The following is a 26,636-nucleotide window of genomic DNA, read 5'->3' on the forward strand; positions in this document are numbered from 1 at the left end:
GTAACGCGGATTCAGCGGCATACCTGCGCGAGGTCTGCCGGTCCCGCGCCTTCGGCGTACCCGCCGTTGAATTGCTGCCAAAACCGCGGGACCGGCGGACTTCCCACAGGCATGCAGCCGAAGGCAGCCTGACTGCCACCCTCACAGCGACGGGCAGGCCACCCCCTTTGGCTTGCAGCCCCAGACATGCATTTGGGTGCGCTGGTGCCTGGAGCTGCCCCTGACCACCACTGTGCTTTATTATATCCCTTCATCGGGCCTCAGCATAGAATGTTATTTACTTACTATCTACAATCAGTAGCCAGCTTCCCTCATTTGCTTCTGGGGAAGGGTACAGTATTAGTAGCAGCCAGCCCTGCCTATTCCTGTCTTCCTTCAGACTCCCTACTCTCCTTCCCAGCTGACAGGTTCTAGTCCCAAGTTTGCCAACAGTGATTTTATCTCTTCAGGCCTCAGTTTCTTCATCTATACAGTGAGGGTGGCAATACTTATTTAACTAACAGTGATACTGTGAGGCTTAATTCATTAATGTTTGTAAGAATCCTGGAACACTCAAACAGAGGGTGGGGTCAACTACAAGGTATTAACAACTATAGGGATATGATTAGAGTGTAAAAAAGTCACTTTAAGAAAGCACTGGGGCAGCCACATTGCATTACCCACTGCTGTGTTCTCATATTAGCATACAAATAACCTAGAATTGGAGAAGTTTGCCATTACTGACACAGCTCATACCAACACAGCAGAATTTGCTGAAAGGAACAGAGTATAGGTCTGAATTGGGTCTATGAAAAATAAGTAGGGCTGTCAAGTGATTAAAAAAATTAATAATGATTAATTGCACCGTTAAACAAGAATAGAATACCATGTATTTAAATAGTTTCTACATTTTCAAATATATTGATTTCAATTACAACATAGAGTACAAAATGTACAGTGCTCACTTTATATTTATTTTTGATTACAAATACTTGTGCTGTAAAAAACAAAAATAATATTTTTCAATTCACTTCATGTAAGTACTGTAGTGCAATCACTTTATCATGAAAGTTGAACTTACAAATGTAGATTTATGTACAAAAAAACTGCATTCAACAATAAAACAACAGAGCCTACAAATCCACTCAGTCCTACTTCTTGTTCAGTCAGTCACTCAGACAAACAAGTTTGTTTACATTTGCAGAAGATAATGCTGCCAGTTTCTTGTTTACAATGTCATCTGAAAGTTAGAACAGGAGTTTTCATTGCACTTTTGTAGCCAGTGTTGCAAGATATTTACATGTCAGATGCTGTGAAGTTTCATATGTACCTTCATCTTCAGCCATCATTCCAGAAGATATACGTCCATGCTGATGACAGGTTCTGCTTGATAACAATCCAAAGCAGACCAGACCGATGCATGTTTACTTTCATCATCTGATTCAGATGCCACCAGCAGAAGGCTGATTTTCTTTTTTGGTGGTTCGGGTTCTATAGTTTCCACATCTGAATGTTGCTCTTTTAAGACAGCTGAAAGCATTCTCCACACCTCATCCCTCTCTGATTTTGGACAGCGCTTCAGATTCTTAAACCTTGGGTCGAGTGCTGTAGCTATTTTTAGAAATCTCACATTGATACCTTCTATGCATTTTGTCAAATCTGGAGTGAAACTGTTCTTAAAACGAACAACATGTGCTGGGTCATGATCCAAGACTGCTATAATATGAAATACATGGCAGAATGTGTTTAAAACAGAGCAGGAAACATACTATTCTCCCCCAAGAAGTTCAGTCAAAATTTAATTAACACATTATTTTTTTTAACGAACATCATCAGCATGGAAGCAAGTCCTCTGGAATGGTAGCCGAAGCATGAGGAGCATACGAATGTTTAGCATATCTGGCAAGTAAATACCCTGCAATGCTGGCTACAAAAGTGCCATGGGAAAGCCTATTCTCACTTTCAGGTGACATTGTAAATAAGAAGAGGGCAGCATTATCTCCCGTAAAAGTTAACAAACTTGCTTCTCTTAACGATTGGCTGAATAACAAGTAGGACTGAGTGGACTTGTGGGCTCTAAAGTTTTACATTGTTTTGTTTTTGAGTGCAGTTATGTAATAAAAAAAATCTACATTTGTAAGTTGAACTTTCACAATAAAGAGATTGCATTATGTGGGGGAATTGAAAAAATACTATTATTTTATCATTTTTACAGTCCAAATATTTGTAATAAAAATAATATAAAGTGAGCACCATACACTTCGTATTCTGCATTGTAATTGAAATCAATATATTTGAAAATGTAGAAAATCGAAAAATAGTTAAATTTCAATTGGTATTCTATTGTTTAACAGTGCAATTAAAACTGTGATTAATTGCTATTAATTTTTTAAATCGCAATTAATTTTTCTTTAGTTAATTGCATGAGTTAACTGCGACTAACCGACTGCCCTAACAATAAGATTGTAGTGTTGCCTGCTGGAGCCAGCCTTTGGAAGCCATGAAGCAATATGCACAGCACCCAAATGCAAACACCTCTTAGGTAGCACTTTGTTATTAACAGCACCAGCACCATTGTGCAACAATATCAAACATGTATGTGAAGAATGACTTACAGTTAAACCCATCAAAGTGTTTTAAGTTGGCCTGAGATACTGAAAGGATTAAGGATTAAGACTCTATCCCGATGTGCCTTGGCATCTTTAACAGAATTGGTTAGAAATTTAGTTTTATGTTTTATCCTACAGTTAAATCTGAAAAGTAAAGGGATATTCTTAAACATTTATATTACGGCAGTGGCCAAATCAAGGTTTCATAGTGCTTGGTGCTATACAAACTTACTGTAAAGACAGTCCTTGCCCCAAAGAGCTTACAGTCTAAAAGACAAAACATAACCGCAGATGGAAGCAAACAAACAAGTGAGGGTGAGTAGCAAGGAAAAATGGGTCAGAAAAATACCTTGTGTCAATTCTTGATCAATTGGGAGCAGTGGTCACAACCTTGCCACCTGTGCAGCAGTTACCCTTGGGCTGCCATTTCTCACTGCATTACAGAAAAATTGGCTTTGGAGGAGGGGCTTGAAGGAGGATAATGTGGTAGCTTAGAGATTTTGATTGGGAGTTGTCAGAGAAGCAGAGAACTGGGCAAGTGAGCTAGACATGACTGGCACAGTGAAGGCACCTGAAAACCTCCATTAGTGCAAGATCATGCTTGTAATAAAGAGAAAAATTCTGATTTTGTAGAACTGTGTTTTTGTACTACTGTAAATATACAGTCTCCTCACTTTGAGCAACTGCCGTCCCCTGGTTTGCAGGGATACCATTCTGTATCCCACAGTAAGTTTTTCCTCCACTGACAGTATAACCTCCATTCCACAAAAGAATTGGCAGGCCTGATGCTGACTTCCTGAAAGCCACGGTATTGCATCATCTGAGGCAGGTCATCTGCCTGCTACCTGCCCCTCCCACCTGTAGTGCTCACACAATGGAAACAAGTAAGCCAGTCTACCAGACAGGCTGCATCACAGCCTAGCTGCATGGAGAGATCTCACACTGTTTCAAAATGAAAGGCGTTTGAGGACATTCTTTTCAGACACATGCCATAGGGAAATGCATCTAACTTTAATGCTGGCTGTTGAAGCCACCAGTGCTGCTTGGCCTACTAGTTAAACCCTGAAATGCTACGAACAATGGACATGAGAAGAGAAGAGACACTTAGCAAGGTCACAAGGATTCCTGCTTAGCATGCACAGCCGCATTGTGGGCAATGTGGCTGTAAGACACTCCTCGTCTCCTTGACTTGTTTGAGTATCAGCTAAAGCACTTTGCACCTGGGGAACGGCTTCACGAGTCGTAGGCATGGTTCTTGACTGCTTGCCAGCACACTGTTCACAAACTGCTGATCAAACGATAGCTGGCAAAAATAATATCGGATAGTGGGAGGTTTGACCTCACGTATCTTAACCATGGTTCTAGAACCATGCTTCTAGTCCCTCGCAAACAGTGGGCTTCAGGTGAGCAACATGGAGTGAAATCTGCAGATAGATAATTACAAGCATGATATTTTAGGAACAAAGACTGCCTGGTTCAAGTATCTGAAACCCTTGGCGATCCCAAGAGGAAGTCTATGGGGGCACTCACGAAACAAGGAGGCTGGCAGCTGATGTCAGCAGCAATAGGGTACAGGGGCCATGATGGTACTGGAGTCCACTCTAAGCCATTAGGTGACAACAAGACCTTTTTATTTAAAGGACTTTACAGAACTGGCATTTTAGGAGGCAAGTAAAATCATGGATCATTCCACCTGTTATTGGTATTACTGTGGTACCTAGACTCTTCCATTCCTCCTGTTTCAGTAGCTGCCACTTTCTGCCCTGAACGGCAGAACCAGGAGGTTAGATTAATTGCATCATTGGCAAAGTTTTAAAGACATTTCACAACACATCAATAGACAGCAGCATGAGCAAGAACATGTCAGTGCCTCATATTCCTCTTCCTGGAAAAATTGGACAAAGGAATGAAGAATAGTCTTAGAGGAGATCCCTACCCTGGCAGGGTGGATAGAGTGGGGCATTTGTTTCTAATTTCTTACATTCTCAGGAACACACACACCATTTTTTATTTCACTGAGGTCTTCTGGGACTTCTATGTACATGTGGAGGACAGAATGGAGACTTGCCATACTCCAATACTGAGTAAGATGAGCTGCACATGGACTCCTTGCCAATGCCACTCTTGTGTTTCTTAGAAAAGATTTCTGCAGAGTACTGGGCAGGGCTTCTTGCCTCTCTCATCTGCCTACTGAAAGTGCTACTTCTCCAGTGGTCCGCAATCCTGCCAATCCACAAATTAAGTGACCAAATTTGGTCCCAGACTGATCCTTAGCAGAGCAGCCCACCATTCTACCCTTCTAGTATATACGAGGGTGAGGGGCTGAATTTCATCAGTTGAGGCTCTAGTATTAAAAGAAGTGTTACCTACTGGGAAAATTGCATGCTGTTACCTACTGGTTCTCCAGTTTGATTTTCCCATGTTTACACCAAATGACTTGTTGGACTTCGTATGCAAAGAATTCCCATAGATCAGAGGCAGTCAGACCTGTGCAGCTAACATAAAATAAATTACCACCCTATGATAAATGGTTCTATTAGCAATCCAGATTGTTAAACTCAGATAGAACAGAATGGAGAGAGCACTGCCCCATTCATTCTCCCTCCGGCAGATACCGAGTTGTAAATAGGTTATTTTGTGTGTAAATAACGCATTAAAACTCAGCATTAGCCATGTCTTTTGATAGAGAGGAAATTGTTCCAAATAAATAATCCCAGACAGGAATGTAAAGTAAGCCAGATTTAATAGTGCATGCCTGCTGCAGCCGTGTTAAACATGACTAAAATGATAAACCCCAGAATATACTAATAGTAAACTTTGCTCTGACATCAAAGTAATGAGGCTGTATTTTTACCCAGCTTTAGAAATGTTAAAATTAGTCTTGACAGAGCCAGACATCAGAAAAGTGTTTCAGACATAAACACCATCAATTTAGGAACTTGGTGTTTGTGTCGGGGGTGGGCGGGTAGGGGCAGAGAGGGAAAGTTATATCCTGGGACTCGTTAACAACAGGCAGTTAGCACTTTCTAGAACTTTTATTTAATTTTTGGTTTAGGGTCAGCAGCGAAACCCTCCCCTCAATATCTCAACATTTTTTTAAATGACATTATTTATATTATAACAGCCTCCATAGGCCCCACCGTGCTAGGTACTGGCCATACACATAGTAAAAGTCCCTGTGCCCTTGCAGGCGAAGAGACAAATCTGCTCTTGGATACATGAGTGGAACTCCATAAGCCACATGCAAAGTTTGCCCTTTGCCCTGAAATGCAATATGGACTACATTTTGCAGAAGAGTTCTCTAAATGTGGGTGTTTTAAGTTGTGCTCCCCACATTTCAGGCACTGAAAAAAAAATCAGACCACTTTTGCAAAACTGGCTGCATATAACTCGTAAATATCACCATTAATAACCCAGGCTCCCCACCAAAAAAACACTTACTGAAATTGAAAAGAGGTGTTAACTCCTTTGCCAGAATGATTTATGGAAAAAGCTGAACATTAGGAGAGTCTTCCCTGATGTCATTTCTGCAAGGTCAATTTCTGAGCAGCTGATCAATGAATTACTATAAAAAAAGGCAAAGAAAATCTCTAAAGTGTCAGCTTTAGAAGACTAAAATATGAGATGCAGATTGTTAATATGAAAGAACTCTTCTACTCTGACAGCATCAACAATGCCAATCTTTCTTTCTACAGCCATAACTTAATCTGTTTAAGGCCACAGACAACATTTGGGACAAATATTCAGAAGAAGTAGAAATGGAGACTGGACAAGTTGCAAAAATACAGTAAAGCAATGAGGGTTCTTAAATCAGTTTGTTAATATATTTGGTTTATTGCTTCACTTTATTGGGCTTAATTAAAAGTAAACCCTTGTGATTCTATGCAGATTCTATAAGTTAAAAAGCTACGATAGGAGAAACATAGCTCAGTAGCCTTTGATCTAATACAACAATGATTCAGTAGAATCCAAAAGAACAGGAAGTGTATCGTAGAATATGCTTGTGTGGTTCTGGAGGAGACAGTTCTGAGTTGCAATGCTAGCAGTGCCTTGTGGCTACTTTAGGGCATGCTAATATGAAGAATATAACCCATTCAGCACCTAGGAGCCATCAAATAAAATAGCAATAATAATAATGTAATCAATACCATCACAAGTTTATGCTGGTTGAGACATGTAGTGCCATATAGTGGCCTCAACACAGGTTTGGAAGCCAAAAACTCCCAAATTTTAAGCCTGGCTTTAACACTGACACATGCACCCTCCTACACCCCCTACTTCCTGCCGGCATGGCCTTATGCAACTTATTTAACCTACTTGCCTCCATTTTCCCTCTTTTGTAAAATGGGAGTATAAAAAACAACAACCTTACATTCCTCTGAGTAATGAGTTAATGTCTATTAAGAGCTTTGAGGATGAAAATTGCTGTGCAAGTGCTAATATTATTATGTAGACACAGGAAGTCAATGTATATCCTTTCAGTTATGAACTGCTAATCCATACTTTGCTACTTTTGCAACATATCTGAAGCATCCTGATTCATTTCACATACATAAAACGGTTACTCACCTTTGTAACTGTTGTTCTTCGAGATGTGTTGCTCATATCCATTCCAGTTAGGTGTGCGCACGCCACCTGAACACTCGTTGGAAGATTTTTTACCCTAGCAACACTCGGTGGGTCAGCTAGGCGCCCCCTGGAGTGGCGCTGCCATGGCGCCGGATATATACCCTTGCCGACCCATCCGCTCCTCAGTTCCTTCTTGCCGGCTACTCCGACAGTGGGGAAGGAGGGCAGGTTTGAAATGGATATGAGCAACACATCTAGAAGAACAACAATTACAAAGGTGAGTAACCTTCTTTTCTTCTTCGAGTACTTGCTCATATCCATTCCAGTTAGGTGATTCCCAAGCCTTACCTAGGTGGTGGGGTCGGAGTGAGATGTGGCAGAATGCAAAACTGCTGAGCCAAAGGCTGCATCATCTCTTGACTGTTGAACCAGAGCATAATGCGAAGCAAAGGTGTGGACCGAGGACCAGGTAGCAGCGTGACATATTTCCTGGATTGGTACATGAGCCAGGAAGGCAGCAGATGAAGCCTGAGCCCTGGTAGAATGTGCACTGAGATGGCTCAGGGAACACTAGCCAAGTCATAACAAGTGCGGATGCATGCTGTCACCCAAGAGGAGATCCTCTGGGAGGAGACAGGTAGGCCCTTCATTCGGTCTGCCACTGTGACGAAGAGTTGGGGCGATTTATGAAAGGGCTTCGTCCGTTTGATATAAAATGCGAGTGCCCTATGGACATCTAGGGAGTGCAATTGTTGCTCCCGTCGTGATGGGTGCGGCTTCAGAAAGAAGACCGGAAGGACGATGTCCTGATTGATATGGAAGGCTGATACCACTTTAGGGAGGAACGCTGGGTGTGGTCGCAACTGCACCTTGTCCTTGTGAAACACAGTATACGGTGCGAAGCTGGGAGACTCAGCTGGCCGATGTAATGGCTAAGAGGAAAACTGTCTTCCAGGACAGGTATAGCAGCGAGCAAGTTGCTAATGGCTCGAATGGTGGAGCCATAAGTCTGGTTAAGACCAGGTTGAGGTCCCAGGTAGGGGCAGGACCGCGTGCTTGGGGGTATAGGCGCTCCAAGCCCTTGAGGAACCTGGAAACCATAGGGTGTGAAAACACGGAGCGGCCACTCTCCCCTGGGTGGAAGGTAGAAATGGCCGCCAAGTGCACCCTCAATGATGATACCGCTAGGCCCTGCTATTTGAGAGACCAGAGGTAGTCCAGGATGGTGGGGATCGAGACCTCAGTAGGAGTAACATTTTGCGTTTCGCACCAACAGGAAAAATGCTTCCACTTGGCCAGATACGTAGACCGAGTGGAAGGTTTCCTGCTATCCAGGAGTATTTGTTGTACTGAGGCAGAGCAGCGTAACTCTAACTGGCTCAACCACGCAAGAGCCATGCCGTGAGGTGAAGGGACTGCAGGTCTGGATGGTGAAGTCTACCGTGGTCCTGCGTTATGAGGTCCGGGTGAAGAGGCAGGGTAATTGGGCTGGCTATCGACAGGTCAAGCAACATGGTGTACCAGTGCTGCCTGGGCCATGCTGGGGTGATCATGATCAAGCGAGCTCCATTCCTGTGGAGCTTTAACAGGACCCTGTGAACCAGCGGGAACAGTGGAAAGGCATAAAGCAGTTGGCTCGTCCATGGTATCAGCAAAGCGTCCGAGATCGAGCCCGGGGAGAGACCCTGGAAGGAGCAGAACATCTGGCATTTCCTGTTCTCGCGGGAAGCAAAGAGGTCTATGCGGGGAAATCCCCACTTCTGGAAAACAGAATGAATAATGTCCAGACGGATCGACCACTCATGAGAGTGGAAGGATCTGCTGAGTCGATCCGCCAGAGTGTTCCAAACCCCTGGGAGAATAGACCTGGTAGCGTCCTTCGAGTGGGCTATACAAAAGTCCCAGAGTTGAATGGCTTCCTGACAAAGGGGGGAGGACCGTGTCCCCCCCTGTTTGTTTATGTAATACATGGCCGTTGTGTTGTTTGTGAACACTGAGACACAACGGCCTTGCAGATGCTGTTGAAAGATCTGGCACGCAAGGCGGACTGCTCTCAACTCTCAGACAGTGATGTGCAAGGCCAGCTCCTGAGATGACCAAAGGCCTTGAGTGCGAAGATGTCCAAGGTGAGCACCCTAACCGAGAGATGACGCATCCATCGTCAGGGCCGTAGAAGGCTGGGGAAGATGGAACAGCATCCCTGCACACACCAGGGAGGGCGTCAACCACCAGTCGAGAGAGCCTAGGAGTCTCGGGGGAACTGTGAGGATCCTGTCCATATTGTGTCTCCCTGGGTGGTATACTGAGGAGATCCAAGTTTGACTCCCTCTCTGTCCCAGCAGCAGCGGCTGCTCAACCATTTAAAAAAAAATTGGGGGGCGCTTTTTGGCGCTCTCAAATTTCGGCGCCCTAGGCAACCGCGTAGTCCGCCTAAATGGTTGCACCAGCCCTGATCATCAGGCCTAGTTGGATGAATACGTCCTTTGACGATGCCCAAGTGCCGCGATACTTGGGTCTCGGAGGCCCTGCGAATGAGCCAATCGTTGAGATATGGGAAGACGTGTATGCGTCGACGACGGAGGGAGGTGGCGACTACGGCCATACACTTTGTGAACACTCTTGGGGCTGTGGAGAGGCCAAACGGAAGGACCGTAAATTGGAAATGTTGACGGTTGACCACAAACCTGAGGTACCGTCTGTGTGGAGGATAAATGGCAATGTGAAAATATGCGTCCTTCATATCGAGGGCGGCATACCAGTCTCCGGATCCAAGGATGGGATGATGGTCTCCAGGGATACCATGCGGAACTTCAACTTTATCAAGAACTTGTTGAATCCCCACAGGTCTAGAATTGGTCTGAGACCTCCCTTCACCTTGGGGATTAGGAAATAGCAGGAGTAGAACCCTTTGCCCCTCAAGTCCTCCAGTACCTCCTCTATAGCTCCCATAGCAAGGAGGGACCGTACCTCCTGCAAGAGGATTTGCTCGTGAGAGAGGTCCCTGAAGAGGGACGAGGATGGGGGGTAGGAGGGGGGAGGCAAAATAAACTGAAGGTGGTATCCAAATTCTACCATGCGTAAGACCCAACGACCTGCAGTTAGTTGGGTCCACGCAGGGAGGAAAGAAGAGAGGTGGTTGCAAAAGGGAGGGAAAGGATCCTGTTGAACAACTGGTACGTCGCCCTCGGGCGCGCCTTCAAAAGTTTGGTTTAGGTCCTGCGAGTGGTTTGGCGGGGCCGTGATTCTTACCACCATGGATTGCACTTGTTTCTGGTAGTGTCAGCAGAGAGGGACCATTTTGAGTGGACATGGAAAATGAACCACCCTCTCACTATTGGAGACAGTCCTTACTCCTCCACCGGTGCTCGGTGCCGACGGTGGAGGAGTAAGAGCTGCCTCCATCAGGAGCTGTCTGAGATGAAAGTCCCGCTTCTTTTTGGTCCGCGGCTTGAAGGCCTTGCAAATGCGGCACTTATCTGCGATATGGGATTCCCCGAGGCACTTAACGCAGGAGTCGTGAGGATCTCCTGTAGGCATCGGCTTGTGACAGGCCAAGCACGGTTTGAAAACCGGTGAACCGGGCATGGGCCTTGGCACTAGGTGAGGGGAAGGGGCTAATCCCCGAACCCCTCTCAACTATATACAGTAACTATGTTAAAGAAAATAATAAACTAACTGCAATTATAGAAATTTGAACTATATACACAATAACAATGAAAAAACTACAAGTAGCTAGGGAGGTGGAGATCAGCTAAGCTACGCTCCACTGTTCCAATGACCGACACGGGTGGTAAGAAGGAACTGAGGGGCGGTTGGGTCGGCAGGGGTATATATCCGGTGCCATGGCAGCGCCACTCCAGGGGGCACCCAGCCGACTCACCGAGTGTTGTTAGGGTAAAAATCTTCCGATAAACGTGCATGCGGCGCGCGCACACCCAACTGGAATGGATATGAGCAAGCACTCAAAGAAGAATATATATTACACACACACACACATATATACACACACACTTCCCCAGTCTTTTGGGGAGCTTTTCCATTTTAGAAGCCCCAATTTCATTCTAATCAGATTTCAAAGAAAGGTCTTCAAAAAAGAAAACAGTCATATTATTGCAAATTTCATTGGCTAGTATCAGATCTGGAGTACACTTCACTGATAGCCATGTTAGATAATTTAGTAGCTTTTCTCCTCACAGTATGATATAGATTTTGCTCTTTACATCTCATTACACAATGCTTTCATCACACTTCTCCTGACATCTTCAAACAATCTTCTTCTTCCTTTTCCACTTCATTTTAATAAGATGAAAAATGTTGAGCTTGTAAATCATTCATTCCAGAGTAGACAGCACAGTACTAATATGAAACGTGTCATATGCATAAAAAGAATCAAGTCTCCGATATGAGACCAAAAGGGTCAAGAACACCAAGTTTTGGGGCCAGATTCTAGTCTCAGTACACCTGTGTAAATCTGGTGTTACTCCAGATTTAGGCCCCAATTTGGGACAGCATCCCTATTCAGAATAGCATCCATGGTTGTTTTGAACTTTAGCACATGCCTGAGCCTTATTCACATGAATGGGACTTTAGAGTGTGCCAAAGTTACGAATGTGTTTAGCTGCTGTTCTGAACAGGGATGGTCATAAGCAGATGCTTGAATCCTAAATCATGGCCTTATGCTAGTTTAACAGAGGTCAGAAGTTACTTCTTGATGGCAGATTTCCAAGAGTCATGTAATTTCTGTCCCTAATTTAATCAATTCTTCAAATTTTCCATTCTGCAAATGTAAAAAGTTAAAGTTAACAAGAAAACTAGATCCAAACTCACTCAAAAATTTGGATTTCACTCCAGAACCTAATTTCACAGCTCAGGTTCATCTCCAGAGTAGTACCTTGGTAAAAGATTTTCTGGGGTTTTTAACAGACACTTCCTTTATTGACAAGATTTATATAATAGGTGAACAGCTCCAATGTCTTATGTTCCAAGAGCTATTTCCTTTATGTGTACTTGGGAAGTATGTTTCTTAGACCTAGCCAGAGTTTTGGAAAGAATGTATGAGCAAAACACAGATACACACAACTTGTGCTAGAAAGGACTGGGGTCATGGTTCTGCGAATTGAAAACAAGACTGAGGAATCAGAGAAACCCATAGAATAATTTTACTGCCATCTTGAGAAGAGAAAATACTATGTATTTAAGGAAGGGGAGGAGAAGGAATCATTTTGAGGTAGAATCTGGCTAGCAATAAGGTATATTTTTAACAGAAAAAAAGAAGCCTAAAAAGTTTATACAGCTGGGGATGCCACTTGTCACATTCCAAATGGGAGAGTCCCTTCTAAATTTGTCTCTCTGTGCCCTACTGAGAAAGACCTTTCTGACCCTGTCCTCAAAAAGAACAGTGGGATGTCCACCCAACCTATGTACCATCCCTAGCCTTCCTCTTCTGCACCAACTACCAAAAAACATCAGCAAACTCAAAGCTAGCTTCCCATACTGAAGTTCAGAGCTGGGATACACGAGGTCATTCAGAGATAGATGCAGTTCAACTGACTTGACAAAAAGGAGATACAGTACAACAGGGTTTGTTTTAAAGGATTTTGTTTCTAATAGGCACTGTATCATTTCCTTAACAGAGCTTAACTCTGAAGCTCACTCCTAGTGTTGGTTCCCACATTTAATTTGGGGTCCAAATATTGACTGTGAAAACACAGAACTGGACACCATGAGGCCCTACCACAATATTGACATAATTTCCAGGGGGACAATTTTGCCACATCCCATGGAGATGTTTAGATGGTAATGCCCACCAAAACCCCAAGCCCCAGTCTTGTTAGAGTTAACAGAGCCCTCTTAAAATTGTCACCACACCAAAAGGTTATTCGCTTCTGTAAGTCCAAGTGCTGCCCTTTGCAGGCCTATTGGGACCTGGAGGCAGCTTGTCTCCAGGCTACAAGTGAGATTCTCCTTGAGCTGAAGACCCCACTCAAAGAGGTTCCATTCCTTTTACCTCCGTCTTTAACAACTGACAGCTGACTGACAGTGGCAGCCTTCCCATGTGGCAGGGCTTCTCCTCAGCCTCTTTGATCTGGGAAGGAGTTGATTAACACTTTCTTCCCTGTGCTGGGGAGTAGGGCAGAAAAGGGAGCAAGATATTTATATTCCATATCAATCTTAATTCGATGCTTCCATGATCAACATTTGAAGGTCTGATTCTGCTTCCACTGGACTCCATGAGAGTTTTGCCATTAACTTCAAAGACAACAGGATCAAACCTTTAGCATTTTCACTAAGTGGAGGAAAGGAAATCAAATTCTGGATTATTCCTGATTTAACAGAAATATTGAGAAACTAGAAGCAGTTTCTTTACTTGTATGTCCTCTTGCACAGAATTTAGAATGGAGTATCGGAGTGACAACCAGAAATGAGGTAGTAGACTTTTTAGCTCATTAGAAAAAAAAATCAAAGCAGATGTAAGAAATATAGATCTTCTACTACAATGATAACACAAAATGTACTCAGCTCTACCAAACCTAGTAAGTGACGTGGCTAAGCATTAGAAAAAATGCTGAATATATCACATGAAACCAGGCACCAGTGGGATCAGTGACTGTTTGTCCGAATTTTCTAATGATTATGTTTAATTCAGATTTAGTTTAACAAGAATGGAGTCCCCCTATCTTCTGACTCCCAAGTCTGATTTGGACATGTATCATGCTGGGTTATCAAGGTACAATAACCCGTTGAATGCTACACCAGGACACAGAGCCTGCAAGTTGTCAGCTTACAGTTCCTGTGAGACCTTCCAAGGCCAGGAACCCCAATGAATTCAGCACGTTTACATGAGAACAAATGCCACCGTTCTTATTAAATTCTAGCAGTCTAATGAAAAACACGCCTGCTGCTTTGAAAGTGTGGAAAACATAAAGTACCTCCTTGTGCTCCTGCTAAGGAAGCAGGTTTCTTCCCCGTCTCAGGAAAGCCATTCCCCTCCAGAACTGCACCTTTCCCTTCTTTTTTCCCAGCAGCAGTTGAAGCGGAAGTTTCCATCTTAGATGCGCATATTCCAGCTCAGGAACCCTAAGGAACACAAACCAAAAACACATTTCTGTCACTTCTTGAACAAAAGAAGCCAAATGAGCCCCAGGGAGGGAGAGCCCAATACATCATCCCAATCCAAAAGCAAATTAAAAAAAACAACAACAAAGATCTGCTAAGTTTTTTTCCCTGGCAGCCTGGCTGCTGTAATTATAACCAGAAAGGGCTTGGCTCTGCAAAGTGCTGAGTGCTCTCAGTTCCCACTGATGTCATGGGAGTTGAAGAGGCACAGGACCTCAAAGGATCAGGCCCATTTTTTTAATTAAAAGTTTTGACTGGGTTTTATTTTGTGGGTTATTATACAGTCAATCCAAAGAGGTGAACCTTTGTGCTCAATTACTCCCAACCCCCAAACTATTTTTCAACCCACTCGAATGATAAAAAACAATAGGTATTCAAGACCCTATGCAACACTCAGGCAAAACTTCCATTGATTCTTCTCTGCTCAATTCGGGTTCTTATTTCATGCCCAAAGTCATATCTGAGAATCAAAAATTTTTCCTGAGCAAGGAGTGCTGAATTATGCAACTTAAGCCGCAGTTTAAAGTGCTGGGTATCAAGCACAAGTGTATCTTTATTCATATCTGTAAGACACCCACTCCCATCCTCCTAAACACTGGTTCTGAGTGAGAAAGAAAGGCTAATCCAATACAATCATAAAGTGGGTTTCCCCTAGAGGCCCCAGTATACTTTCATTTCTGGTCCCCATCCACATTAATATAGCTGAAGGCTCCCTAGCTTTATTTGAGACATGTCTATATAGTTCCTACTTTGGGAAAGGTGGAGGTGGGAGATACTGAAACCATTTGGTGCCTACGTATTACTGGCCCTTCACTCAGGTCTTGAGAGAAATCACAGCAAGATCCCTCTTCCATTTTTAATTGTAGTTTGTGTAAACTATCTAGCCTCAAAAATGTGCTGGAACACACGGGCTGCTTCAGTTACAGGAATTAACTGTAATAGCCAAAAAATTTCTGGGAAAGCGTGAGAGAACTTTTGGGTTGGAGTCAGCTTCACTGTAACAGCATCACTTCAAATTTTCTTCACTTTACATTGTGCGTAAAGATTTACAGCGTCCCAAACAGCTTTCATTAAAGAAAGAGTCCACATGCCTTGCAAACTTTTCTCCGTATAAAGATTCCAGGAACTCTCATTTGTTTTGTCTGATACATTTTACCCTTTGCTCAGCTGTAACCCAGATGTAAGCTCTTTTTTCCCCCCTTGCTACCTTGAGGATTGAATTTTGATTTTAGTGTTTTTATACCTTTAAAAATATTAAAGAAAAAATTTCTCTCCTTTTGGATTAGTTTATTGTATTATAATGATTATTATTTGTATTATTGTAGCACCTTGGAGCTTCGGTCATGGACCTGGACTCCGTTGGGCTTATTGCCAGTGCTTTTTTCACTGAGTTGCTTTCTGAGGCTTTGTCTACACTAGCATTTTTGTCAGTCAGAGTGTGAAAACACACACCCCTGGCCAACATAAGTTTTACAAACAAAAGCACTGGTGTGGACGGCACTATGACGTCAGGAGATGCCAATATAGCTACTGCCACTTGTTAGGGGTGGTTTAATTATGCCAGTGGGAGAGCTCTCTCCCATTGGCATACAACAACTACACAGGAGACCTTACAGCAGCACAGCTGCAGAGGTTCTGCTGTGCCACCATAAGGTGTGTAGTGTAGACATAGCCTAAGGCCCCCATTCGGTGAAGCATCCCTCATTCAGAAAGGGCACTTAAGAACATGGTTAATGATAATACTCACTTAAGTCCCACTGAAGTCACTGATTGGGACATAAGCAAATGTTGAAGGTTATCCTCATACTTAACCATTGAAAAGGGCTGGAATACTTTCTGAATCAGGACCTAAATAAAGGGCTTTGCAAAGACCCAGGGTATCCACACTGCAATTGCTGCTTCAGGGATGCCAATACGGTATAGACACATACTATAACAACAGAAGGGGTTTTTCTCTTGCAGCAATAAAACCAACTCCCAGTAGCTAGGTAAGAATTCTTTCATCAACCTAGCTGTATCGATAGTGGGATTAGGACATGGAACTTTTCACAGCCCTGAGCAACAAGGCTAAGTTGATCTAAGTTTGAGGTGTAGACCAGGTCCCAGTCAGCAGCATAAATAAGCTATTTTCCCCCTGATATTGGTAATATTATGAGAAACCAAACAAACTGATTTAGTCTGACTGATGTTTTTAAAGAGACAAGGGGGATGGGCTAATAACTTTTACTGGACCAACTTCTGTTGGTGAGAGAGACAAGCTCTTCAGCTCTGTGTAAACTGGAGAGCTCATCTCTATCACCAACAGAAGTTGGTCCAATAAAAGATATTACCTCACCCACGTCGTTTCTCTAATATTCTGGGACCAACATGGCTACAACAACACTGCATACAGCAATGGTATTTTTTAAAGTCAGTGGTGTTCAGTGCAAAATACTAAGACAACAAGACCTTGCAATCTTTATTGCTTAATCAGCAGAAAGCAAAAATAAACAAACTCTTGAGTGATCTAGAGAACTGACTCCTTGGAATCAGTTTCTAAACAATCAGCAAGGCTTCAGAGGACAGGTTACGTAAAGCATAGAAAAAAGCCGCAAGTCCTGTGCTGCCTCTATTAGAGCCACAGTGCAGAATCTCACCCATAGTAGTTATCTTTAAAAATAAAACAAACAATCTCTTCAGCTTTACACATGGTCCTCTTCTCCCTCTACCATTTTCCCAAACTCTCTAGCAGTAGCGTCCTCTCTGTCCCCCGCGCTGGTGCAAGAGCCTTCTCCTCTGCAGTTCCTGCCTTCTGGAAGAGCTGTCCTGTATTTCTCTGCCTCCTCCACTCTTCATTTATTTTAAAGTGCCCAGGGAAAAAAGCACTTTTCTCCCTTTCCTCTACATTTCTTTCATTTTCCTCTTGCTTTTTAAGTTCCCAGTTCTGCAAATACTGGTGCACATGCTTGAGTTTAAGCACTTGAGTAGCCCCATTGAAGTCAAGAAGATTAGTCTCACATTTACAATTAAGCATGTGTGTTACAAGGCAACTGCACTGGTGGAATCCTCTTGCAGCTGGCCACAGCACAACATATGTGCCTGCCTGTTTCCGTCCAGCCTCGCTCACTGATACATCTGGGCGTAATTTATCATGTTCATGTGAAACACTCTTCAGAACCCTCATGATACAAACTATTCTCCCAATTCCCACAGTAAAACTTAGAAGAGTTCCATGATTTTCCATTCCCCTTTCCAGGAACATCATTTTCAAGTCACATACCTGAGTCCACCAGCACTTGGTTCTCTGTTCCTCTCTGTCCTCATTCCAGAGTCCCACTCTCCAGGCCAGCCACCTGAGAGTGACTAGTCTTCATGACTCTTCTACCCAAACACAGACTAACAACTCAGCCCTTTTCAGCATCCCAGCACTGGCTTTTAGCTACCTAGGCACACCTCTGGCCTCCTAGTCCTAGCCAATTCCTCCCTCTTCCAGAGAGGGCCTCACAGCAGACTGTCTCCCTTAGGCAGCTTTCACCTGCCCTTTTCCTCACACCTTCAGTCTGTGCTCTCTAGGTCACAGGTGCCCTCTGTTAAGACCATATTGGAGTGGTGGGGGGAATCAGCTGACTACCACAGGTGCACTGGCCTCTTCCCTCTTAAAGGGTCCGTGTCACCCTGTGCCAATGTTTTTGCAGTACCAAGGTGTAACTTTGTGGATGCTTACTGTTTTATCTCAAAAGTGTTTTCTGGGAGTTTTTCTGTAAGAGTGACACTGTTTTGCTGGCAAAAAAAAATGCACGTGCAGTTAAATTCAGTAGAACAGCTAAGTTGCAGATTTGCAGGCTCAAATTGCAGATGCAAAAATGGAAGCCAACATTTGAAATGATGTGATATACAATTATAAGCTTGACCGATCACATCTGAACTGTGCACATACCTATGCAGCACTAACTAGGCCCCTTAAATCCTGTCCACACACACACAGGGCTCAATGGCAAACATGGAATAGGTTCATTGGGGCCAAGATTTACAACAATTTAATCTAGAAATTACTTTGAGTTACAGATGATGTATGAAATAAATACACTCAATCGAAGCAGTGTTTGACCTATGTCTGACATTCTGGGCTTCTGTTCACTAAGCAAATAAACATCAGAGGCTAAATTATTAGTCTGCCACCTGTTTCTTCTTAGCCCCTCCTTCAAGGTTTTCCACTTTTGTTTGAAACCTGATTCTTCCTCACCCCTCATGGCATACTGTGTCCACAGAGCTGCAAAGTTGCTCTATGTTTCGGATCTGACACAACACTATTATTAGTAAAAAAAAAAATATTCTTCTTGCAAAGAAACTCATTTCCACAGTAGATGTGAAGATTATGGCCAACATTTTCCAACTTGGGTGCCTCAAATAAATAATCTAGATCCATATTTTAGGCATCTAAATAAGTGGCCTGCTTTTCCAAAGTATTGTACCCACAACTCAAATCAACAGAAGATGTGAGAGACTTGGGCAACTTTCACCTAGGTGCCTAAAGATTTAGAGGCCTAATTTTAGGCACTTGGAATTGAAAATTATGTTTAGAAGGGCCAATTTTCAAAAACAGCTAAGGGTTATAGAAGCACAAGTCCTGTTGGCTTTCAATGAGACTTGTGCTCATAAATGCCTTTGGTGCTTCTGTAATCTCAGTCGGCATCAATAAGGTAATTATCCCCTAACAAGAATATTTCTGTGTCCTGGAAATGCAGTAAAGTTAATAATCAAGAATATTACTGCTCTTAGGCTTCTCTGCTTCAGTGTGTCTTGAAAATTTAGACATTTCAGGCTACATTTTCAACAGTGACTAGTAATTTGGGGTGCCTCAGGAGTGGGGTGCCCAGCCTGAGACATTGTGAAGCAGCCTGCTTTTCAGAAAGTGCTAAGGGCCGGAATTGTAAAGGTATTTAAGCGTCTAACTCCCATTTAAATCAATGGGAGTTAGAGACCTAACTGTCTTACAAATCTGACTCTAAGCGCCTACCCTCTGCAAATCAGGCCTCTTTAAAAGGTATCTAAATTTGGGCACCGCAAAAATGGAGGCCTCCAAAATCACTGGTTGCTTTTGAAAATATGGCCCTCAGTTATTGCTCTGGGTATTTGAATCTCTGTTTTTATGTTAAATATGAATAAAAAAAATCACCAAGTGATTATAATAAATGGTTGCATTAGAACAGGTAAATCCTTCTCAACTATGAGATTAGAAAAAAATAGAATGCAATGATTCTAATCTTATGGGATTTAAGGGATTTAGTGGAAATAAGTCTATAATTATTTTTGCTTTGTTAAGGGTACTGGGTGGCTGAGAGAATTGGAAATAGGATATGGGGCCTTTTACCTCTTGGTCACTGATTCTCCAGGGTGGTAATGAACATCTGACAGTCATTCAGGAGCCAATGTGAGTGAGTAGGTGGGTTTCAGATTTTTCCTACCAAATAGGCGTCCTCATCACATAAGCAGTAACTGGTACCCTTGCTGACAGTTTCAGCAGAGTAACCAGGGAATAAATAGGCAGATCAACTGAATTACTCTCTGACCTTTAGATGGGGTTGAGTGGTCAGGCAGTGTAAAAAAAGCTTCCACTCCCACCACCATCCAATATGAATTCTGGAGGCAGCATGGCCTTGTGGTTAAGGCACAGATCTCAGACTCCAAATAGCTAGGTTCTCTTTTTGGCTCTGCCAGATTTCCTGTGACTTCACCTCTCTATTCCTCAGTTTTCACATCTGCGAAATGGAGACACCATACTTATCTACCTCACTGAAGTTCATTGAGACTTAATTTTGTCATGTTTGCAAAGTGCTTTGAGATCCCCAGAAGGAAGAGGATACAGAAAGTACTATACTTTTGAGTATAAGGAGATATAAAGGCTATTTTCCAGGGCTGTCAGTCCCACCCTATTCATGAGACCTACATTCATATTTTTTAAGCAATATATCTTTTGCTCTCTGCTCATTGCTAAACTTTTTTCCACTGCTCTGTGCCACACAGAATTCATGAATTCAGGGACAGATTAATCCTAACTGCAAGCCATTTGGCAGGAAAAAAGGTTTCACAGGGATCCTACTTTTTACAGATAAAGAGCATGCATATAGGAGTTATACAGAGAAAAACCCTGTACATTTATTCAAACACCAACCTGCGCCCTCAGTCATTACTCAAAATTAGAAATCCAAAATGGATTACTTTGTTTGTTCTTTAGGTTCGCAGCCTTCTCTACAGACAGAGGGTTAGGTAATTGATTTTGACACTAATATCAAGCACTGTTCATATCCCCTGTAATATGATTCTGCAGTGGCATTAAAAAGCAGGTAAGTGAGAGCCGAAAGGAAAGTGCTATGGGATTTGCCCTAGACAACCCCAACTATTTTAACAGCTGCATTGTATATTAAGAGGGAGAAATCCCAACAGAATTAAAAACAACAAGGCCACATTTGCCTCTGAGCAAAAACAGAAGCCATAAAACTTTCCTAATAAAACAATCTTTCCTGTTACGTGAACGAGGAATGGTCACAAGTGCTCTTCCAAAACACCAATCTTCTTTTAGCCACCAGCCTGAAGCTAACTCCCAGCTATACTGCAGATAAACAGATGCTCATCAGATTCCACTTTATTTTATTTTATTAGGAAAGTTTTGGTTAAGTTTGAACATTTCTGGGTTTTTCATTAAAAAAACAAGAATACAGAGAATCTAGAATCTAATGCAGAGAATCTAAAATTTTCAGTGAAAACTAATTATCAAGTCTACTTAATTTTCTATGATTTTCAGGCTTACTGTGATAAGGCAGCAGACAACAATAAAGCTCAGAGATGCGTCTGTTCCATAAAGAACACAGTAGGGCCAATGAATGGTATTTGAGAGATCAAGAACCAACCTGCCAACACAACATCAGGAAAAAGGCTTCCTAAACAGGCCTTCAGGTACAGCTCTGCTTCTTTTTCACAGATCTCAAGATATTTATAGACCTCTATTCTCTCTTTCATTTAAAATCTAATTCTCTTATACAAGATTAAAATGATGAAATACACAATTAAATTAATTAGCTTAAAAATTAAAACCTGTTTCACCTTATACCATCTTCATTTGTATGAACAGAGGCATATTTTCAGTCTGTTCTTTAGTAGTGGTCTATGTAACACAGAAAAAGCCCTTTGCTTGCAATCAGTTATGAAATATAGTTTGAGCCAAGTGTTTGAACTCAATACAGTAGTTGTTGTGATCTTTTTCAGTCTTCTGTTCTAGGTTACACAGCTGTGATAGCAATTATTTCAGCGAAGCCTTCAGCTTTACAACAGAGCAGAATTTGACACCCCTTCTATCAACAGCAGCCTCAGATTAATAAAGTTATTTCTCTCCACATGCCAGAAGTAAATGTATGGACTACTCAAACTTAAAGATCTAAAAATGTTAATAAAATATCAGTCAAACGTAACAGCAGCATAAATAAGAAGTCATGATTAATCACTTGTGAAGTCCTTTGGATGACAGGTTCCCAGTCAAGCCAATTCATTTTCAACTACTCTGCCCTTGGAAATGACTCAAATGTGCATCTTGTAAGGTCTTCACTGTGACTTCAATGTATATGAGAGCACTCACTCTCTACTGCATGTACCTTACAGGAGGAAGGAACCTTAGGCTACGTCTTCACTACTGGCCGTATTGGCGGGTAGCAATCGATTTCTCGGGGATCGATATATCACGTCTCATCTAGACGCGATATATCAATCCCCGAACAAGCTCCTGTCGACTCCGGAACTCCACCAACGTGAACGGCGGTAGCGGAGTTGACAGGGGGAGCCGCGGATGTCGATCCCACGCCGTGAGGAGCGTAGGTAACTCGGTCTAAGATACTTCCACTTCAGCTACGCTATTCACGTAGCTGAAGTTGTATATCTTAGATCGATTTCCCCTCCAGTGTAGACCAGCCCTTACGTGGAAGATGACCTGCTCTATTCCTACTCCACTGTACACTGTTCAGAACTTCATATTTACTTTATTCCAGACCAAAATACTCAAACAGGACTAGATTCAGCTTGTTGCTGAGAATCCTCATTTCACTTTGATTTTAAAGAGAGATGAAGATACTCAGTGTATTATTATTAACTACTTATTTGTATTACCAGCAAGCATACTTGGAGTGAACAGCACAGGTTGCAGTAGAGAAGCACCAGGAAGTCAGTCTGTATGCACATGGCTGGAATGATAGCTGCAGTTGCAGCATCTCAGTAAACAGTTGCACAACAAGGGGGAAGTTAGAGTACTACTGATAAGGGAAGAAGGAAGATAGGGAGGAGAGAGCAGGGATCCTGGTGGGGAGGCAGTGATCCAGCAGAAGGAAAGATTGTGGGTGGGGGCACACAGAACCCCTGGCGTGTGGCAGAGTGGGGAATGAGACACGCAGCTATTGGGGGGAAAGGGCCCCTGCAATGGGGAAACAGGGCACAGTGGTATGGAGGAAGGGGGACATACAGAGCACCTGGGAGGAGAGGAGATGGAAGAAGATGCAGGGAGTCCCTGAAATCAAGGGAGATGTCAGGGTAAAATAAGGAATGCTAGTGAGCCGGAAATGGAGGGATGCAAGGGGCACCTGGTGTGTGCAATATGCTCAGACTACAGAGACTACAGATCATGCAACCCCCTAGTACACTTTATCATCTATTTGTAATGGTTTAGAGAATGGCAGGGCTCACATGATGCAAACAATCTGACTATCTATAAGGTTCCATTCAGAGAAAAAGGAAAAGGAAAAGGAAGAATGATTGACATTGTACAAGGAATGAACCTCAATTGTTCTACCATACTTACAGAAGATACAATATTTAATTTACATGGGATGAGGTCAACAGTTTAAATGCTGATTGGGTTGGTGGCAGTGATCAGAAGTTATTACCAATTTGAGGCCCATAACAAATGAGTTGACTGCATCACATACATCACCATCACAATTAGCCCCAATGGGCCTACCTGTTGGCAGTCTCAGCAGAAGCCAAAGACTAAATGTGCCATGGGCAGTGAACTACTTTCTCTCTTCCTAGAACTGGCCATTTCCAGGTCATGCTTGAGGTATATTGGTGGACAGGAGGTAGTACTAGAAGAACCTGTACTGTACCCATTCAGCGGATTCAGCATACAAAATGCAATTTGGTATTTTCCATGAGTATTACATTCACTTTAATTTTGTAACTTATTTATTTGTAAGCTATTTTGGTTTTCTAATTCTATTTAAAGAAAGGATCTTGGATCTGTTTCCCGATTTCATGTACATTTTTGAGTCAGCTAATTGCTGCGGCAAGACACCAGCATAGACTTAGAGCCTTGAACAGAAATTATCATTCACATGCTGGGTTAAAACTATAACAATACATCATCAAAACATATGAGCAGACATGAAAGCCCAGAGTCAGACACAGATTAAGCATGCGGCCCATGCTGAGACATGCATACAGCGGTATGCAACTTTCTCTTCTCTTTTAGAAGTTGTCTTTGTTTCCTACTTCGGAAGAGTCAAGAGGATAGTGGGGCTGGGGGAAGAGCAGTTTGCAGTGGAAAAGGAAAACAAACATACTTGTACTTTCAAAGCCTATTCTACATTTCTAATCATGAGAGATTTTGACCATACAAAATTCCAACATGCAAAGAACTGTCATGCAGAGATAGTCAAGATACCATTGCATTAAGAACCTGGGTTAATATGCTGTGAAAATACAGGGAGTTTATTGCCTGATAAGCAACTTTGCTTGGAATTGATATATTGCCATCAGACCTCATCAAAAAAATTCTAACTGAAGGGTTTTTTTTCCCCATCAAAAAATGGCTTTTAGACAAAATAGACATTTTCACAAAAGAATTGTGTCTGTGTAAAAAAATTCTGAGTTTTCACTGAAAACCTACAAAGTTTTCCATTTTCAGCGACTGAAAACTTTCTGGTTTCTCAATGAAAACCTCTTCCTTTCTCTCCTGATAACCAAAACATCTACCTTTCAACTTCTCTATTTTGTTAGTGATAACAGCTTAGTAAGACTTGAGTAATAAACATCTCCCAGAATGCTGATAAACTGCAATGTGTTTATGCTCTGCCAATGGTGCTTTTATTGAGTACACATTCCTTTACCATGTAGTTATGTCTATTTTGCTACAAGTGATTAGATGACTGAGACAGAAAACTGTCCACCAAAAGGAAATGGTTACTATGTGATTGCTGCCTGGTCTCATGCAAGAACTGACTTGGTATCTTGGTCTAGTGGCAGTTGCTAGCACCACAAAAAAATTACCTTCACTGTTTTAATCTCTCAATAGAGAGACCAAGGAAAAAGAACTTCACCCTTAGAGGTGATCTTTCCATATCAGACTTGAGGGACAGTGGGATGTCACTGTGGGGAAGCTTCTCCTTTAGCGGCCATGCTGGATCTGTTCTCCAGATGAAATGCAATAGGGCTGAGAAGCCAGCAATTTTCTTGTGCACAAAGCTCACTGGAACAAAAACAAACAAACAAAAAGCAACTCTCCACTATGCTTTTACCAAATGACAACAAGTTGCCATGGCTGGGCGGAGTAGTTTACGAACCATACTGTTTAAGAATGTAACATCTGGACATTTTAACTTATTCAAGTGGAAGAACTGTACTTTGTGGTAACTGGGCCAGGAACTCAGAAATTCAGTTAGTGGTGGATTCTCTCTTGCTGTAACCCAATTATTATTCAGAAGCCACAGTCATGCCAGGACTTTGTGGGATTAAGGAACAGACTATGATGAACAGCAGCCACGCTGTGCTACTATTTGGGGTAGGTGGATAGTAGACACTACTGGAACAGCAGAATGATAATATTTATCAATTTACTAGTACAGTTAACAAAATCCAGCCTCTTGAAAGGATTTAGACTGTTGAAACCCAGTTGTTCTTATGAGCATTACCCTCCTCCATTCCCTTCTATTCTTTGCTACAATCTAATTTAAGGCAAGAAAATAAGTGTAAACTCTTCAAGATAAGGATCAAATCTCTGTCCGTTTTTGTTTGTTTGTTTGTTTAAATATACTGCTTAGCTTAAAGGGGCTTTGATACTGATTGGGGTTTTGGGTACAACTACAATAAAAAAATAACTAGTAAAGAGTTACTATTGTACACTATAGCTATTTTAATGTCAGTTCTCAGTTATCAGATAAGGGAAAGAAAAAATGTGTTAGCCCTCCTCAAATAAATTATAGAATAAACAGCATCAGTTACTGGACAGTTCAGCTATAGTTTGTTTTCTTATTTATACAGAACCATTGGTGTGCAAATGAGTTAAAGAAAGGACAAACTTTCCTGCTCTGAGAAACTTATAGTCTGAGAAAGGATCCCTAATCAGGAAAACACTTATTAAAGTCTCATTGAAGCCAATGGGACTTAAGCACATGGCTGATTTCTTCCAATACAAATGTGTTCTCTCTTCCTTCAGTTCCACCATCTTCCTTGCTAAACAATTATACTTCTAAAACTTATTCCCTGCTGCCGTTTGCCACCTTTCATTTACTCTGCATGCCCTCCCCCCTCTTCCTGCCTCACCTTCTCCCTCAACCTGTTTCTTCCAAGAGAAAATTGACAAAATATGGTGTGACCTTTCCCCCATCTCCTTGGTTCACCCTGCTTTCCATCTTCCGCTTCAACAACTGTCAGGATTTTGTCAGGATCCTGGAGTACAAGATCCTGACAAAAGGAAGAAAAGGGAGCAGAAGAATATGGACCCTGGATGTCAGAAAAGCAGACTTTGACTTCCTCAGGGAACTGGTAGGCAGGATCCCTTGGGAGGCTAATATGAGGTGGAAAGGAGTCTAGGAGAGAAGGCTGTATTTTAAAGATGCCTTATTGGGGGCGCAGGAACAAACCAGCCTGATGTGTAGAAAGAATAGCAAATATGGCAGGCGACATGCTTGGCTTAACAGAGAAATCTTTAGTGAGCTTAAACACAAAAAGGAAGCTTACAAGAAGTGGAAACTTGGACAGATGACTAGGGAGGAATACAAAAATATTGCTCGAGCATGCAGGGGTGTAATCAGGAAGGCCAAAGCACAATTGGAGTTTCAGTTAGCAAGGGATGTGAAGGGTAACAAGAAGGGTTTCTACAGGTATGTTAGCAACAAAAAGAAGGTCAAGGAAAGTGTGGGACCCTTACTGAATGGGTGAGGCAACCTAGTGACGGATGATGTGGAAAAAGCTGAAGTACTCAATGCTTTTTTTGCCTTGGTCTTCTCAGACAAGGTCAGCTCCCAGATTGCTGCGCTGAGCAGCATAATATGGGATAAGGTGAGCAGCCCTCAGTGGTTAAAGAACAGGTTACAGTCTATTTAGAAAAGCTGGGCATGCAAAAGTCCA

At 42.4% G+C, this 26,636-nt stretch overlaps 1 protein-coding gene across 1 annotated transcript in view; it reads right to left on the minus strand.

Moving 5' to 3' along the window:
* The window catches only part of GLI2 (GLI family zinc finger 2), a 266,185-nt gene that overhangs the window by 198,568 nt on the left and 40,981 nt on the right, over positions 1-26,636 (minus strand). Inside the window, exon 2 of the mRNA XM_030580490.1 lies at positions 14,087-14,234. Coding sequence (XP_030436350.1) covers positions 14,087-14,204 — 118 coding nt within the window. The 5' untranslated portion in view covers positions 14,205-14,234. The remainder of the gene's footprint in view (positions 1-14,086; positions 14,235-26,636) is intronic.

This window comes from Gopherus evgoodei, chromosome 11 (genome assembly GCF_007399415.2).
Source record: "Gopherus evgoodei ecotype Sinaloan lineage chromosome 11, rGopEvg1_v1.p, whole genome shotgun sequence".
NCBI classification, from domain to species: Eukaryota; Metazoa; Chordata; order Testudines; family Testudinidae; genus Gopherus; species Gopherus evgoodei.